This window comes from Coturnix japonica, chromosome 1, assembly GCF_001577835.2.
Source record: "Coturnix japonica isolate 7356 chromosome 1, Coturnix japonica 2.1, whole genome shotgun sequence".
NCBI lineage: Eukaryota > Metazoa > Chordata > Aves > Galliformes > Phasianidae > Coturnix > Coturnix japonica.
The window spans coordinates 46133296-46146540 of NC_029516.1; the positions used below are offsets into that span (position 1 = coordinate 46133296).

A 13245-nucleotide genomic window follows, 5' to 3' on the forward strand; every position below is an offset into this window, starting at 1 on the left:
AAGCCTGGTATCTGGTCATCAAAACAGAAATAGCGATTAACCAAAGTAACCAGCTTTCACAGAATCACAAAGGTTGGAAAACACCTCGAAGATCACACAGCCCAGCAATTCAAACGCTCATTCACCCCATACTTAAAACCATCCCAGTCAATATTACATGTGGGGAAAAGAACTGGAAATGTTACACGGAACAAAGTCTGTACCTTAACGTTCAGTTGCATCTACAGATCTTGTTGGATTTTCCCAATTCATTTGCTCTGTTTTGCAAAAACAGCATCACATATCTGTGTGCTAATATGCATCTAGAAGGGACTTTCAAACATAGACATAAGTTTCTGATTTTTTTTCCCCTTCTTGCTGCACTGCAGCAAAGGACTATGGCAGTTGCTTAATAGCACATAAAATTGCAGGACTGCTCATGGAAGAAAAAATAATCTTCAGGGGAGGGGGGTTTAAATAAGTGGAATGCAATTACCTAAATGGAAATTTGGTGGTTAATGACCTTGTGCTTACAAAAATTACCACACAGTCCTTAATGTTCAGAGCTTCCATTTTAAGTCTCATTGACAGCACTTCCAAATATAATGATCACGAAGCTCTGCCCTAGTAGAAAGTCAATGAGAAGATTAAGAGGCTTTTAATTAATACCTCCCTTCTTTTGCTGAATCTTCAGGAGAGGCCAGATGTTGCCCTGTGGTGTTGACTCAGCTTTCTCCTGCCTTGGCACAAAAGCCCTGGAAGTTGATAGCCCAATATAAAAAGGTGAAAAAGCTTCAGAATGCAAAAATCAAGCAAGCAAATTCTTAGAAGACATGATTTGACTTTCATAGAAACACCCCTTACAAACGGGCTCATTTCCTCACGGAGTAAAGACCACAGTGAGCAATTTGCAGCCAGGGTATAGAATCACGTGATTTCTATGATGCTGTCAAAAACATATGTGATGCCAGGAACATGTGATGATGTGATGACCTGTAAGCAGCCTCGAGGGTGCAGCAAAATTCTCCCATTTAAAACAAAAAACAACACAGAAAAAAGGCAACTACTTGCTGCATGATTCATTCCAAAAAAGGACTAAAAGAGGAAAAAAGCAAATAAGCAAACTTCATCCGAATGAGCTGAAATCACAGCTCTGAAACAATCTTTTCAACAGGCTTCCAGCAGCCCCGTCTTTGCCCTTCACATGTGCCACATGAAGCCAGATAGGAAGGCATTCTGTAGCTTCTATGAAAAATCCCTCTATAATCAATGTCATGTATATATGCTTAAATGCAAGCATGTGCTTACAGCACCAGACTCCTCGAAGAACACAACTATGAGATCTTAAACTCTGTACTATGCAGGGATTGTTTTGACTGATTTAAGCCAGAAACATGGATACTAAAGCCTCCTTCCTCCATTCGGGAGTAAATCTTGATCCCAAATCTGTCCTATTGCTTTTCTCTCATCTTTTAAATGCAGTCTTTTTGTAGACGTAAATCTACCATGCTTTCCTCGGAGCCCACAACACACTGGGAAGAGATTCCTAGGACATACAACTAGAGCAGTCATGCAGCAATTGAAAAGCAATGCATAATTCAGTATGAAGTTCCAAAATTTTAAGAAGCAACCAGTAGAAAGAAAAGCAGAAACCCTGAATCTCTGATAAACTCTCATTCAAAACCAGTGCTTGAGAATGCAAAACCTTTCCAAGAGCTTCTGAACTTTAAGAGCTCAGATCAGAAACTCAAATGCTACATTTGAAGTTGAAACAAAACTCCAGATTCATCTGCACCTAAGGTCATCTGTTACTGCTAACAGCACCTCCAGGCTTCACTTGGGGTTTCCATCCTGAACCTGAAAAGTCTCTTGGTGATATTTCCCAAGCCTCCACTGTGCAGCCACAGAGATTTAATTAGAAGCCAACGCATCGAAAACACAAAAATCATCCATTTAGATAACAGCCACCTAACTAGGAGCTAAAAAATTCCCAGGGAAAAAGCACCTCCACATGAGATTTATGACCAGAAATACATTTATATAAAATTTCAAACCAACCTCTCTGATGTTTCATCATATCCCCCACTTCCTCCCACCTTGAAGGGTCTCACAATCCAAAAAGCAACAACTGTCCTCTGCCTGCTTTATATAGCATTACTATCAACCTTGGTACTAATTAGCTATGTAGGTGTTAGTTGTTTGCGTGATTGCATTGTAGAGTCCTCCGTGCATTAAGAGTGAATGGGGGCATATGTGTATGACTGGTGGCCTCCCTTGCATAGAAAGGATTTGCTTGTATCCCAGAGGACATACAGGGCTCACCAGCACACCTATAATACATTGTCCTGTTCATTTTTGGACAGAAATCACAGCAAGATTCCTCCAGGAGAGCTCAACATAGAACCATTAAGGCTGGAAAAGATCTCTAAGGTCATCTAGTCCAACTGTCCACCTACCACCAACATTGCTCACTAAACCACATCCCTCAGGGACACTTCCACAAATTTCTTGAACACCTCAAAGGATGGTGACTCCATCTCCTCCCTGTGCAAAATGAGTGAAGTTTGATTGTGGGAAAAAAACATTGATTGCCATGGTACCTTGCAACCAAGGCCCAGGACTGGTGGCTCCCTACCAGATCTCACTAAACCTATGTACTCAGAACCAGGGGACAGCTCATCCATTCATGGTAGCCAAGTTCCTGGGCCAGAAGCTTCCTATCTCTGTTCCAGGGAGTGGGGAAGGAGAACAACAAGCAGTTTTGCAATATTTCTTCCCATCCTTCCTTCTTTCCAACCCATTTTGCCGTGATCTGTGCTGTCAGTATCTCTCTCTGAAGTTCTTTCACAAGCAGCTTATTTTGATCACACATTGCAACAGCTGAGGTTCTGTTTAGAAGTGAGCAAGGAACAAAGCGGTTCGTTAACTACATAGGAAAATTCATTGCTTACCTGGAAGGTGCCATGAGGGGACAGGGAGAGAGAAGGGATGGGGCAGGAGGTGAGGACGGAGAAGAGGCAGCTCAGAAAGGATATGGGTTGCACACCATTTTGATGCACCAGCTCCGTGGGCTGGTAGTTTGCTTCAAGCAAAAGAAGACAACTGGGGCCAAGTCAGGATAGGGAACATCAGGGTCCGGTGGAGATGTGACTTCCTCATCTTCACCCAGCTCTGGGGAGGATAAGGGCTGCTCCAGTGGCATTTGCTGTTCTGAGACCTCCATGTTCACAGGCTCCAGTGGGCAGGCAGCGGAGGTGTTGTGGGGCTGTGGGCCAGCAGACCAGGTTGGAGGAGGCTGGGGGATGCACTCTGCCATGTCCACTGCAAACAAGAACCCCTAGAGAGGAGGGAGAAAGAGTAAAGAAACTCAGGTGAGAAACCAGCAGTCAGGGCACTGCATGCCATGCCCTTCTTCTACCTTCTGGCTAGGCCTTTCCATAACTAAAACTTCCCCACAGCCCCAGAGATGCCCCAGCATGGTGCTGCACCTTCTCAGCCAATGATGTCTGCTCACTTTTGAGAGGTGTGAACAACACTGACACGTCACAGCCAGCCTGCCCTTGCAGCCCTTCACATTCCCAGTTGAGGAAACTGGGCTGACATCACACCACAACTTGTGTTGAACAGTCCCCAAGATTGGCAAATGTGTGTCATAACCATACAGCCCAGGCATTCGTTGATGGTTGGACTAGAGGACCACGGCAGTCTTTTCCAACTTTAATGATTCTATGATTCCAAGAGGTGAGCATAAAGCAAGCTTAGAAGAGGGCATTCAATGAAGTGCACCTTTTGCTGGAGATTGGGGATCTCTTCTGTGCTAGAGCAGTGGAAGCAATGGATAGGTGGGTTGCAGAAATCATTTGACTAACTAGGAAGGTGGGCAGAGGAAGAAAAAAACAACAGGTCTCATTCAGTGGCACCCACATGCTGCATAGCACCATGCCTGTGCTAAAAAACGTCACCTTGCTGGTTGGATGCACTTAACAGCAGCCTTGTTCTGGGAAAACATAAAGCCAAGCATTTTCTATTAAATAATGTAGTGGAAGTGGCTTGTTAAAGTGAGGGGAACTAAATAAATTCCAGGGCCTCCATTGAAAGAGTGTTAGTGATGATCTCAGGGACTGCTTGCCCAAGGACTGCCCAGTGGTAGCCAGGAGGAATGACTTATTACAGTGCTCAGAGCATCCTTGCTGATGAGGGCACCACAATTCCAAAAAGTGACGTACAAAGGTTCACAATTAACAACACAACTGAGCAAAGGGATAGGGGAGACAACTCCATTATCACTTCCCTGCTTTGCCTCCTAACAAACATCACTCCTCCATCCCACCACTGCCAGATGCAGCTGGGATTATGGATGCAGATCTGCCCAAGGCACCTTAACAGTTGAACCCATATCTAAGAGGAGTGGCTGGTGGGGAAAGGCATGGGTTGACAAACCATCATAGATCAGGCACACACACACAGATCAAGTAGTAGCTGCATCACAGGCAGTTTATCCACTTCAATCCATGCTACTCAGCATGACTCATTTCAGGTCCTATGGATACAGAGCCAAGTGAATCCCTCTGGGAGTCCTGACGCTAAATGCAGCCTTGAAATGACAGCTGCCCCTTTCTTTCTTGAGACTACCAGCCCTGAGGCTGTGATCACAGCGTGTTTCCTACATTAAGCAGGATTCTCATACTATGACATAGGAGGCAGAAGGAAAACCCAAGTGGTGGGACACTCCCAGGCACTCCCTGATCACCACACATGTCCATTGTTTGAGGGTGTTTCTGAGTGCACAGCCTGTACATACATGAATATAAACCTGTGTATGTGCCAGTGAGGAACTGAGTGACTTATTAGCAATTAGCCCACATATGACTAATGATATTCTTCTGATGTCTCTCTAATTTGAAAGAAGAACTTCTGCATCACACTCTTCAAAGCACTTCCTCATGCAAAGGGAGAATGTAGCAGAATTGAGCAGAAAACCAACAAGAAATAGGTGCACTCCCTGAAATGTATCACCTACAGCCTGTACAATGGACAGCACCCCATAGCTGTAGGAAGAGTGAGCCTACATCTCATAGCTTCTCCCATCCTTATCCTCACAGCACAGCAAAGTGGGCATCTGCTGACACTGCTGAGAAGTCCTTGGCCAAGCCTGCAGATATCACTCAAGGTGTTGCTCATGAAATGGAATTAAAGCAAGTCACAGAATTAGCATAGTTCCCACAGACACCCCAAAACGTCCTTTTGGAGAAGACTCTCTTGTCTAGCAAACCCATGGGGAGGCTCTTCCCCTTCCAACTTGCTCACAGCAATGCCTCCCTGGGACACTGGCTCTTTCCAGGAGAGTAGATTCCCATCATATCCTTTCATTTAAGCCACCTCTCAGCCAAGTTGCACAGCTTTAGCCCTTAATCCTCACTCATAAATTAAACTCCCAAACCCTAGAGCCATTCTGCCCAGATCCTCAATGAAAACTGCCTCTCAGCCATCCATGATTGCTGAATCCAGCCCACTGCTAACCTACCTATAGTAGGTTGCAGCCACACTGCAAGCCCACATCCAATATGCCATCAACTGTCACACCTTGCTCTTATTGCACACATCATCCCTTCTCTGCCCCTGCCAGCCCTGCAAACCACCTCTTTCAAGCTGCGTTGCCACCAGATGCATTTGATTGCATTTTTTCCCTAGGCAAATCTCATTGCTTCATTTTCTGCCCATGTTTCTGACCTTGCTGCTTCCCTTTATGTTGTCTTTCCACGTCCTCACCAGCAGGTACAAACCTATTTTATTACCATCATCCAGGAAAGTCATTAGCATGTTATTTACTCCCTTCTGCACATCAGCAATGAAGATGTCAGCTTAGACAGGTCTGATGAGGATGGAAAAGAAAAAACCTGTGAGCTCCCAGCTATGATGTCCTTGGAGCCATCCTCACATCCTCAGCCTTTGAGCTGAAATATAAAGCACTTGCACGAGAATTAAAGTGTATGAATACACCAGCTGTGCCCCATGGAGAACCTCACACAAGGGGAACAGAGTCATGGCTTGTGCAAGCACAGATGGCAGCCAGTGCTAGAGAAGCACTGTCTTTTCTTCCAGTCTCTCCTGGACCAACTCCTTCTGACATAGTCACTAGTCAGTAGGTAGATTTGGACCTTGTGATGGCACCCTGCATCCCACATAATCTGTGTACCGGCTCTGCCACTCATTGTTATGAGCCAGAAAATCCTCTTCTCTCCCCACTGCCACCAGGAAAAATAAAAACTTGGATGGCTGCTTGAATAGAAATCACTGAAAACCAACAAAGACATCAATGCAAGCCATTCCCATACCTCATCCCTGAAGTCCAAGTCCAATCATTCTCCACAGTGGGCAAAGGTGCAAGAAAAATGAGTTTCATAGAAGGCCATAAACACACAATATTGCCCCATCCCCCATCTCCTCTCACCCTTACTAGCAAACTTAGAGTAACTCTGGAGGCAAAAAAGCAAAAAAATAAATACGCCAAGGAAAATGAGCAATTGAGTACATCACCATTGTCCCAAGTCCCTGCGCTTGGAGGAGAGGTGGGATCATAGAATCATTAAGGTTGGAAAAGGCCACTAAGATCATCTAGTCCAATCGTGATAAAGCTGGAGATTACACTGGGCAGCACACACTGCAGCAGAAGTTCCTGAAGGTCGGATCTGTCCCTGCCAGTCAGGCCTGAGGGTAAATCCACTCCTAAGCTGCATGCTGGCAAGAAGTATAATTGAGCCTGTCAGCAAGGTGTGTTTACCCAACACCTGAGAAATGCTTAACACCACTAAGGACACCTGTGCTCCCTGTACAATGCTGTTTTGTTTTTTTTTTTAACCACAGCCAAACTCTGACACTTCAAATAAACAGAATAAATACCTCCTTTCCCTCCCAATGATCTCACCATGCAAATACTCTCAGCATCCACATTGCAGCTGCAAAATCCCCACCATTCGCACCTTCTCCAGCTTCCCGCAGTGCAGCACAGCAGCTCCTCTCTGTCCCATCCCACAGCCAAGCTCCAGTGGTCTCACAAGGGAATGTCACTCACTAGCTGTCCCTGTCAAGCTTCATGCTGGGGAATGGTGGGGTGGGAACCTGTGAAACTCACTACTGCAGGAAAGCAGCAAACAGTATCTCCCACCATCAGCATGTCTGCTTGCCGTCAGGCTGGCTCTGACCCATCAAGCCTGGTTGGCCAAGGGACCCACTCCCTGTGCCCCCCCAGCAGCAGGATCCATCATCACAAGCAAGTACTCAGGCATTTGCTGAGATCTCCTCATCACTATTAGTCCCTGATGCACAGGGCTGATTGCTCTTCAGGGCACACCGCAGCGTTTCAAACGCAGTGGGCTGATGAGTAACGGGAAAGCAAGGAGTTTATTACCAAGTTAGTGGGTTGATTTATGGAACCTGAGTTATGATTAGACGGCTTAAATAAACACAGTATCAGCATAAGACATTTTGTCAAACCACCACACTGTTTCTAACAGCTTCAAGCTACGCATTTTGGACACAGATGAATAAACTGAATCTGGTTGGCTCCATTAGGTCATTATAAACAACCACACACCTGTGCATGGCTGGAGAGAAAACTCTGCTTTCCAATAACAGGTTGGGGTTGTGCAGACTTTAAATGCTCTTAAAATCACCCCTGTGTTGTTCCGTCTTGCAGATTAAAACCACACAGCTAAGAGAGGGAAATATTTGCTCTCAAATCCACCTGCACCACCTGGTTTCTGAGCCCATTGGTAGATGTGGAAGCTTCAGCGGGGCTCTGTGAAAGCAAAGCCATTCACCTGCTCCTTTGAATTTGCAGGATTAGGGCTTGGATTTAATGAAAAATCAAATTGACTTTAAATCAGCAGCCGGCCCTCTGCAAGAACCCTAAACATTGTGTGAGCGTTCCATGGGTTTCCAGCTGCAGATACTCATTCCCTCAGAGGAAAATAAATAGAAATCGGTTTCAACACTTTTTTTTCCCCCAGAAAAGAAGAAAAGGCTGACCAAGCATTTTTTTCAGCAAAGCCCAGGACTGCAAGATTTTACCCAGATGAAAGGTGTCAGGCTGAACTGCCCTTAGTTTGGGATATCCCCTTGGGTGGGACATGGCTGAATCACTTTGGGCATGGATACATGTGTTCCCCAAACCTGGATCACAGAGCAGGAATGCAGCCATGTATGAAAGGAGTTGGTGAATGGATGGAAGGATCTGGGATCAGAGGAGAGGCCATAGCCACAGCCACAGCACAGGTGAAGTGCTTGGAGGATGCTCAGGGCTGGACCAGACGGGAAGGCGCTGATTTGGAGGGGACAAGAATGGGGACAGAGAAAACCTTGCCCAGCATCCGTGGTGCACACAAGCAGCCCAGCCATTCTCATGTCACATCTGAGGCCACCCTGTCTACCCAGAAACAACCACGCAAGCAGCGAGCTCCTGGTGAATCAGCATCCCCCTCCCACGACGCTTCTCCTCGATGGCTGCGGCGGCGCTGGCCTCACTCCAGACATGTCCACTGCTGCCTGGTGACCTCCCATTGGGATCTGCAGGGATCTGCTCCTGCCAGCCTCCCACAGAGGTGCTCTCCTGCCAACCCCAAAGGGAAACCTGATGAGGGGCTGGATCCAGCCCTGCTCACTGGTAGAGAAGTTCACACATTGGATGGAAAGCATCAGTGGGTGGGGGTCAGCAGACCCCTTCCCACTCCCAGGATCACAAACCTTTAACCAACAGCCCAAATGTCAGACCTGTGCTCTGCCACAGCACACAGAAACAGCTGACAATTAACATAGCAGAGCAACTGAGATGCAGAACCACGAGCAACCCCCAGATCAATGAGAAAAACGCTCCCTATTAGCAGGGAGGAAACACAGAGCAAGTTCTGCATTTTGAGGTTTATCATTTTCTTTTGTGCCAGTTTGCAGGGAAATGATGCATGTTGCTTTTCCTTTTTCTCCTTCCGTTGTTTCCAAAGCCCCTGGTACTTTTCAGCCAGATGCTGTTACCAAGAAGCAAAAGGTCTCTACCAAGAGTGTGACAGACACCAGTATTGGCAGAGAATAAACCAGATAACATCCAGTCACCGATGTCTGACAATATTTCTGGTTCTCTTCCCTTTTAATCCTCCATTCCTCACCCCTCTGACTCCAGCCAACAGTGATGTACAGAAAATGATGCATTTGCTGTATTAAAGTACATGCTATTCCCTGTCCCTTTTCAGACACTTTGGATGTTGCACACGCAATTGGAATGTAATAATAATCACAGGCAAAAAAAAAAGGGAAAGACAATTTATGAAACCCAGACCTGCAACCCAACTCTCACTTGGCAGAGAAAAAAACAACCCCAAACCCAAGGAGCCCCTCACCAGCGAGATGCTTTTAGGAAAAGTTATATATATCTGAGTCTCAGACAGTTACCTCTCCGGGGAGGAGGTTTTGTAATCCTTCCCCTTCCCCACCATCCTTCCCCACCACAACGGCACAAACTAACCACAGCTTGATTCTAAATCACTGGGATTATTCACACACTGTGTACCTTTTATAGCCATGTATCAAGAGAAACGTGTGATGAACACATCCTCTCCTGCAATCACCCATGGATGTGGATTGCTGGACTGGTGTTCATCGCCCTTCCACCACCCTCCCCTGCCCAAAGCACACACCAAACCCATTCTTGAGCCTTGTTGGGTAAACCGAGTCAGCCTCACATACATGGGCACAGTACACATATGCACAGAGAAACAACTTTCCTCTCCGGAAAGCCAGGATCATTAACATGACAGACATGTCTACCTCAAGACTTACTTCTGCCGGGGAGGAAACAGGTAGGAAAGAGCAGAGGGGTGATGCAGGTACAGCGGTGGACGCAAGTTTTCCAGGAGAAGGGAAGCACAGACAAGCGGAACAAGACAGACACAGAGTCAGACAGGTGTGCATGCATCTCACCTACCTTTGCATGGAAAAGAAATCTCCAAGGGAGAAGTGTCCGAGGCGGAGAAGCAATAGAAATTACTAACGAAGGTGGTTTGAAAAATTCCCCCACAGGGGAAAAAAAAATAAAGATTAAAAATAAATTAAATTTAAAAAGGCATCCTCCTCACTTTCCCCCCACCCCCACCCCCCACCTTGCACACGGACACACACACTCACACACGCACCTCAGCACCCGGGGGGTGGGGGGAAATAAAAGGCAAAGATGAGGATCAGCTGAGTGACAGGGAGCACAGGACCTGCAGGCGAGGACCGGGGAGTTGTGTTAGATCCGTAGCTGTGAGGACTGAGCGTGTGCAGGAACGAGATGGTTTAAAAGGAGAATACATGGTAAGAAACTGTGGCTGCTCAGGCTGGAGTCTGAAGCTGTGCTGTCCAAAGGAAAAAAAAAAAAAAAAAAAAGAGCAAAAAAAGAACCCCCCCAAAAAAAGAACACAAAAAGGACCTCTTCTTTAGCGGGAGGGCTTGGGGGGGCTGTGTGTGGCTGTGTGTGGCTGTGTGAGTGTGTTTTCCAGGCGGGTGGTGTTAAGCGACAGAAGCTTCTTTCCAAAAAGCCCGGAGGGTCAGCACGATGGTGGGGTGCTGGGAGGCGATGGAGGTGCGGGTGGGGGCAAGTTCGGAGGCTCCGCAGTGGGGAGGCCAGGAGGAAGGGCCGCTCTGTGCTGTCTGTCTGTCTGTCTGCCTCTATCTGCGTCTTACGGTACGTTCACCGGCAGCTCACGGAGCGGCTTCACAGCGAGGGAGAGAATCACCATACAGGCATAGAGGGAAACGCCGTCCTTACAGTGACACCAAATGTCTTCAGGGGAAACCTACAATTAGAGGCGCATAAGGTAGGAATTTCAGAGGAAAGGGAGAAAGCTCCTCATGCACACAGCCGTGGGGGTCTCAGGGCCCCCTGCCCTCAGTCGTGTTCCCTGATAGACACTGCCTTTGGCACATGCCACCACAGAGGGCTGAAGCCCCATCATCCCCCACCAGCCCCATGGCTGAGCAGCCTGGCCCCACAGCACCACAGCCTCCTCATCCTTGGTGCTTTTCATTTGGGTGCTGAGGGGCCCCGAGCTGACCACAGGAAGGAGACACAAGGTGAAGTGCTGCACACAGACAGCGTTTGTGGGGGTTCATCTCAAGTCATCTCAATCCTCAAAGCTGGTCATGGGTTCTTGTTACTCAGACCAACAAAACCCCAGGTGTAAGAAGAGATGGAGATATTCTTGCCACATGGCTTATATTGTAAATAAGCACATTAATAACAGGCATTCTGCACCCCAGAAGCTCTTCTGTTCCCACTAGATTCTGCATGGATCCTTCTCCAGACCTTCCAGACAAGGACAAAGCATTTGCATTTACAGCTAGAATAGCTTCGTCAGGGTAATTAACACTTCAAACCTAAAAATGGCCAGGAAAGCAAGCATTTCCATCTCACTGTGGAAGAGACCTTCCTATGTTAATTCTCTTTGGTATGGACACAGAGATGTTTACAACTTGAAAGGAGTTCATACAAAAGTAGGGTTTAGCCTCCATGCCCAGATAACAGTGATCAGATGAAAGGGAACAGCCTCAAGATGCACCAGGGGAGGTTCTGGTTGGATATGAGGAAAGATTTTTTCTTGGAAAGAGCAGTGCTGCAGTGGCACAGGCTGCCCAGGGAGGTGGTGCAGTCACTGTCCTTGGAGGTGTTCCAGAACCATGTGTATGTGGCACTGAGGGACGTGGTCAGTGGGCATGGTGGGGATGCGCTGACTGGATGATCTGAGTGGTGTTTTCCAATGATTCTGTCTTCCAGTGATCCATTAATGATCCACCCCTCCCTGGGTAGCCTGTTCCAATGATTGACTTATGCTTTACTTCAGGCTGCAGGGTAACAGCTCAGGGTAGTGACTAGTGCTGAAGCAAGAGCAGACTTCCCAGCCAGAGAGCTCAAAATTGGCACAAGTTATTCCCACTCTCACTCCCACATACAAACACCTACATGTGCCCTCCCCATTCTTACATATATCAGAGGGGCTGGTTCACTCCCCAGTGCTCTCAAGACAGCAAGCTCCCACCCTGGCTGCCAAGGTTAATCCCCTTCGCTCTCTGTCTTCGCCCCTGACAGTCACAGGACATTTGCCATTCCTTCATCTCATAAAAAGGCATCTGCTTTTTCTTCCTGGGAAGAAGGGCTTCAATTCTGTCCCCAAAATGATGAATCTGAGCATGATATGATTTCAGATGCCTGCAATTCACCAACAAGCCCCTTCAGGGGGAACAGGGAAAAAATGCAATTGAATTTATTCATGCATGAATATCAAATGAGAAAAGGAGAATGAGGAGGAGGGCAGGAGAAAAAGGGAGAGGGTGAGACAGGAGGAAGAGACAGAGCAGCAAGGAGAGGCAAGAGAAATGAAATGAAGGAAGATGCAAAGAACACACAGAGGGGGACAGGGAGATAGATGCACACACAGCACAACCTGAGGGTCATCACTGATGCCCACAACCCAGGACCCCATATATTTGTTTTTCAGCATAGCTACACCATGAGGATTAGGCAACATTTGAACTCTTGCTTAAATGAACCTTCCAGATTCATAAAACCATGCGGCACTTGGAAGGAGGAGAGATGGAGAGGGACCAGGAAGGGCAACACAGCCATGCCATGCAGCCCATCACAATTTCAGTGATCACAAGAGCAAGCCTAGGGCAGTTTATTCCCCATACTCCTTACACCAGGGAGGACTTCTGCAAGCCTGGACTGTGGTAAACCCATCTTTGTCACAGAGCATAGGGGCTCAGACACCACTGCCCTCCCTGAACAGACACTCCTTTCCCCCAGCCACAAGAGAAGTGCCTGCAGACAAGCAGCACCTCATCTTGCAGCTCAGGAAGTCACAGGGCTCCATTTTCTACCACCAGAGCTCCTTCAAGGAGTTTTGTCATCTGCCTTGAGGCATGGAATGGAACAAGATGGGATGAAATAGGATGAAATGGGACAGAATGGAACAGGATGGAATGGTCGGAATGGGATAGGATAGGATAGGATAGGATAGGATAGGATAGGATAGGATAGGATAGGATAGGATAGGATAGGATAGGATAGGATAGGATAGGATAGGATANATAGGATAGGATAGGATAGGATAGGATAGGATAGGATAGGATAGGATAGGATAGGATAGGATAGGATAGGATAGGATAGGATAGGATAGGAGGGAGAGTCTTACAGTGATTATTAAGTCCAACAGCAAATAGGAATGAGATCTGCTGGGA

The 13245-nt window shown here is 47.0% G+C and overlaps 1 protein-coding gene across 1 annotated transcript in view; it reads right to left on the reverse strand.

Annotated features, from left to right (window-relative positions):
- The window catches only part of CACNA1I (calcium voltage-gated channel subunit alpha1 I), a 152091-nt gene extending 141355 nt beyond the window's left edge, over nucleotides 1-10736 (reverse strand). The window contains exons 1-3 of the mRNA XM_015860446.2: nucleotides 10161-10736; nucleotides 9953-10014; nucleotides 3015-3316 (exon numbers count right to left, since the gene is read on the reverse strand). Coding sequence (XP_015715932.1) covers nucleotides 3015-3295 — 281 coding nt within the window. The 5' untranslated portion in view covers nucleotides 3296-3316; nucleotides 9953-10014; nucleotides 10161-10736. The remainder of the gene's footprint in view (nucleotides 1-3014; nucleotides 3317-9952; nucleotides 10015-10160) is intronic.
- Nucleotides 10737-13245: the final 2509 nt, after the last annotated feature.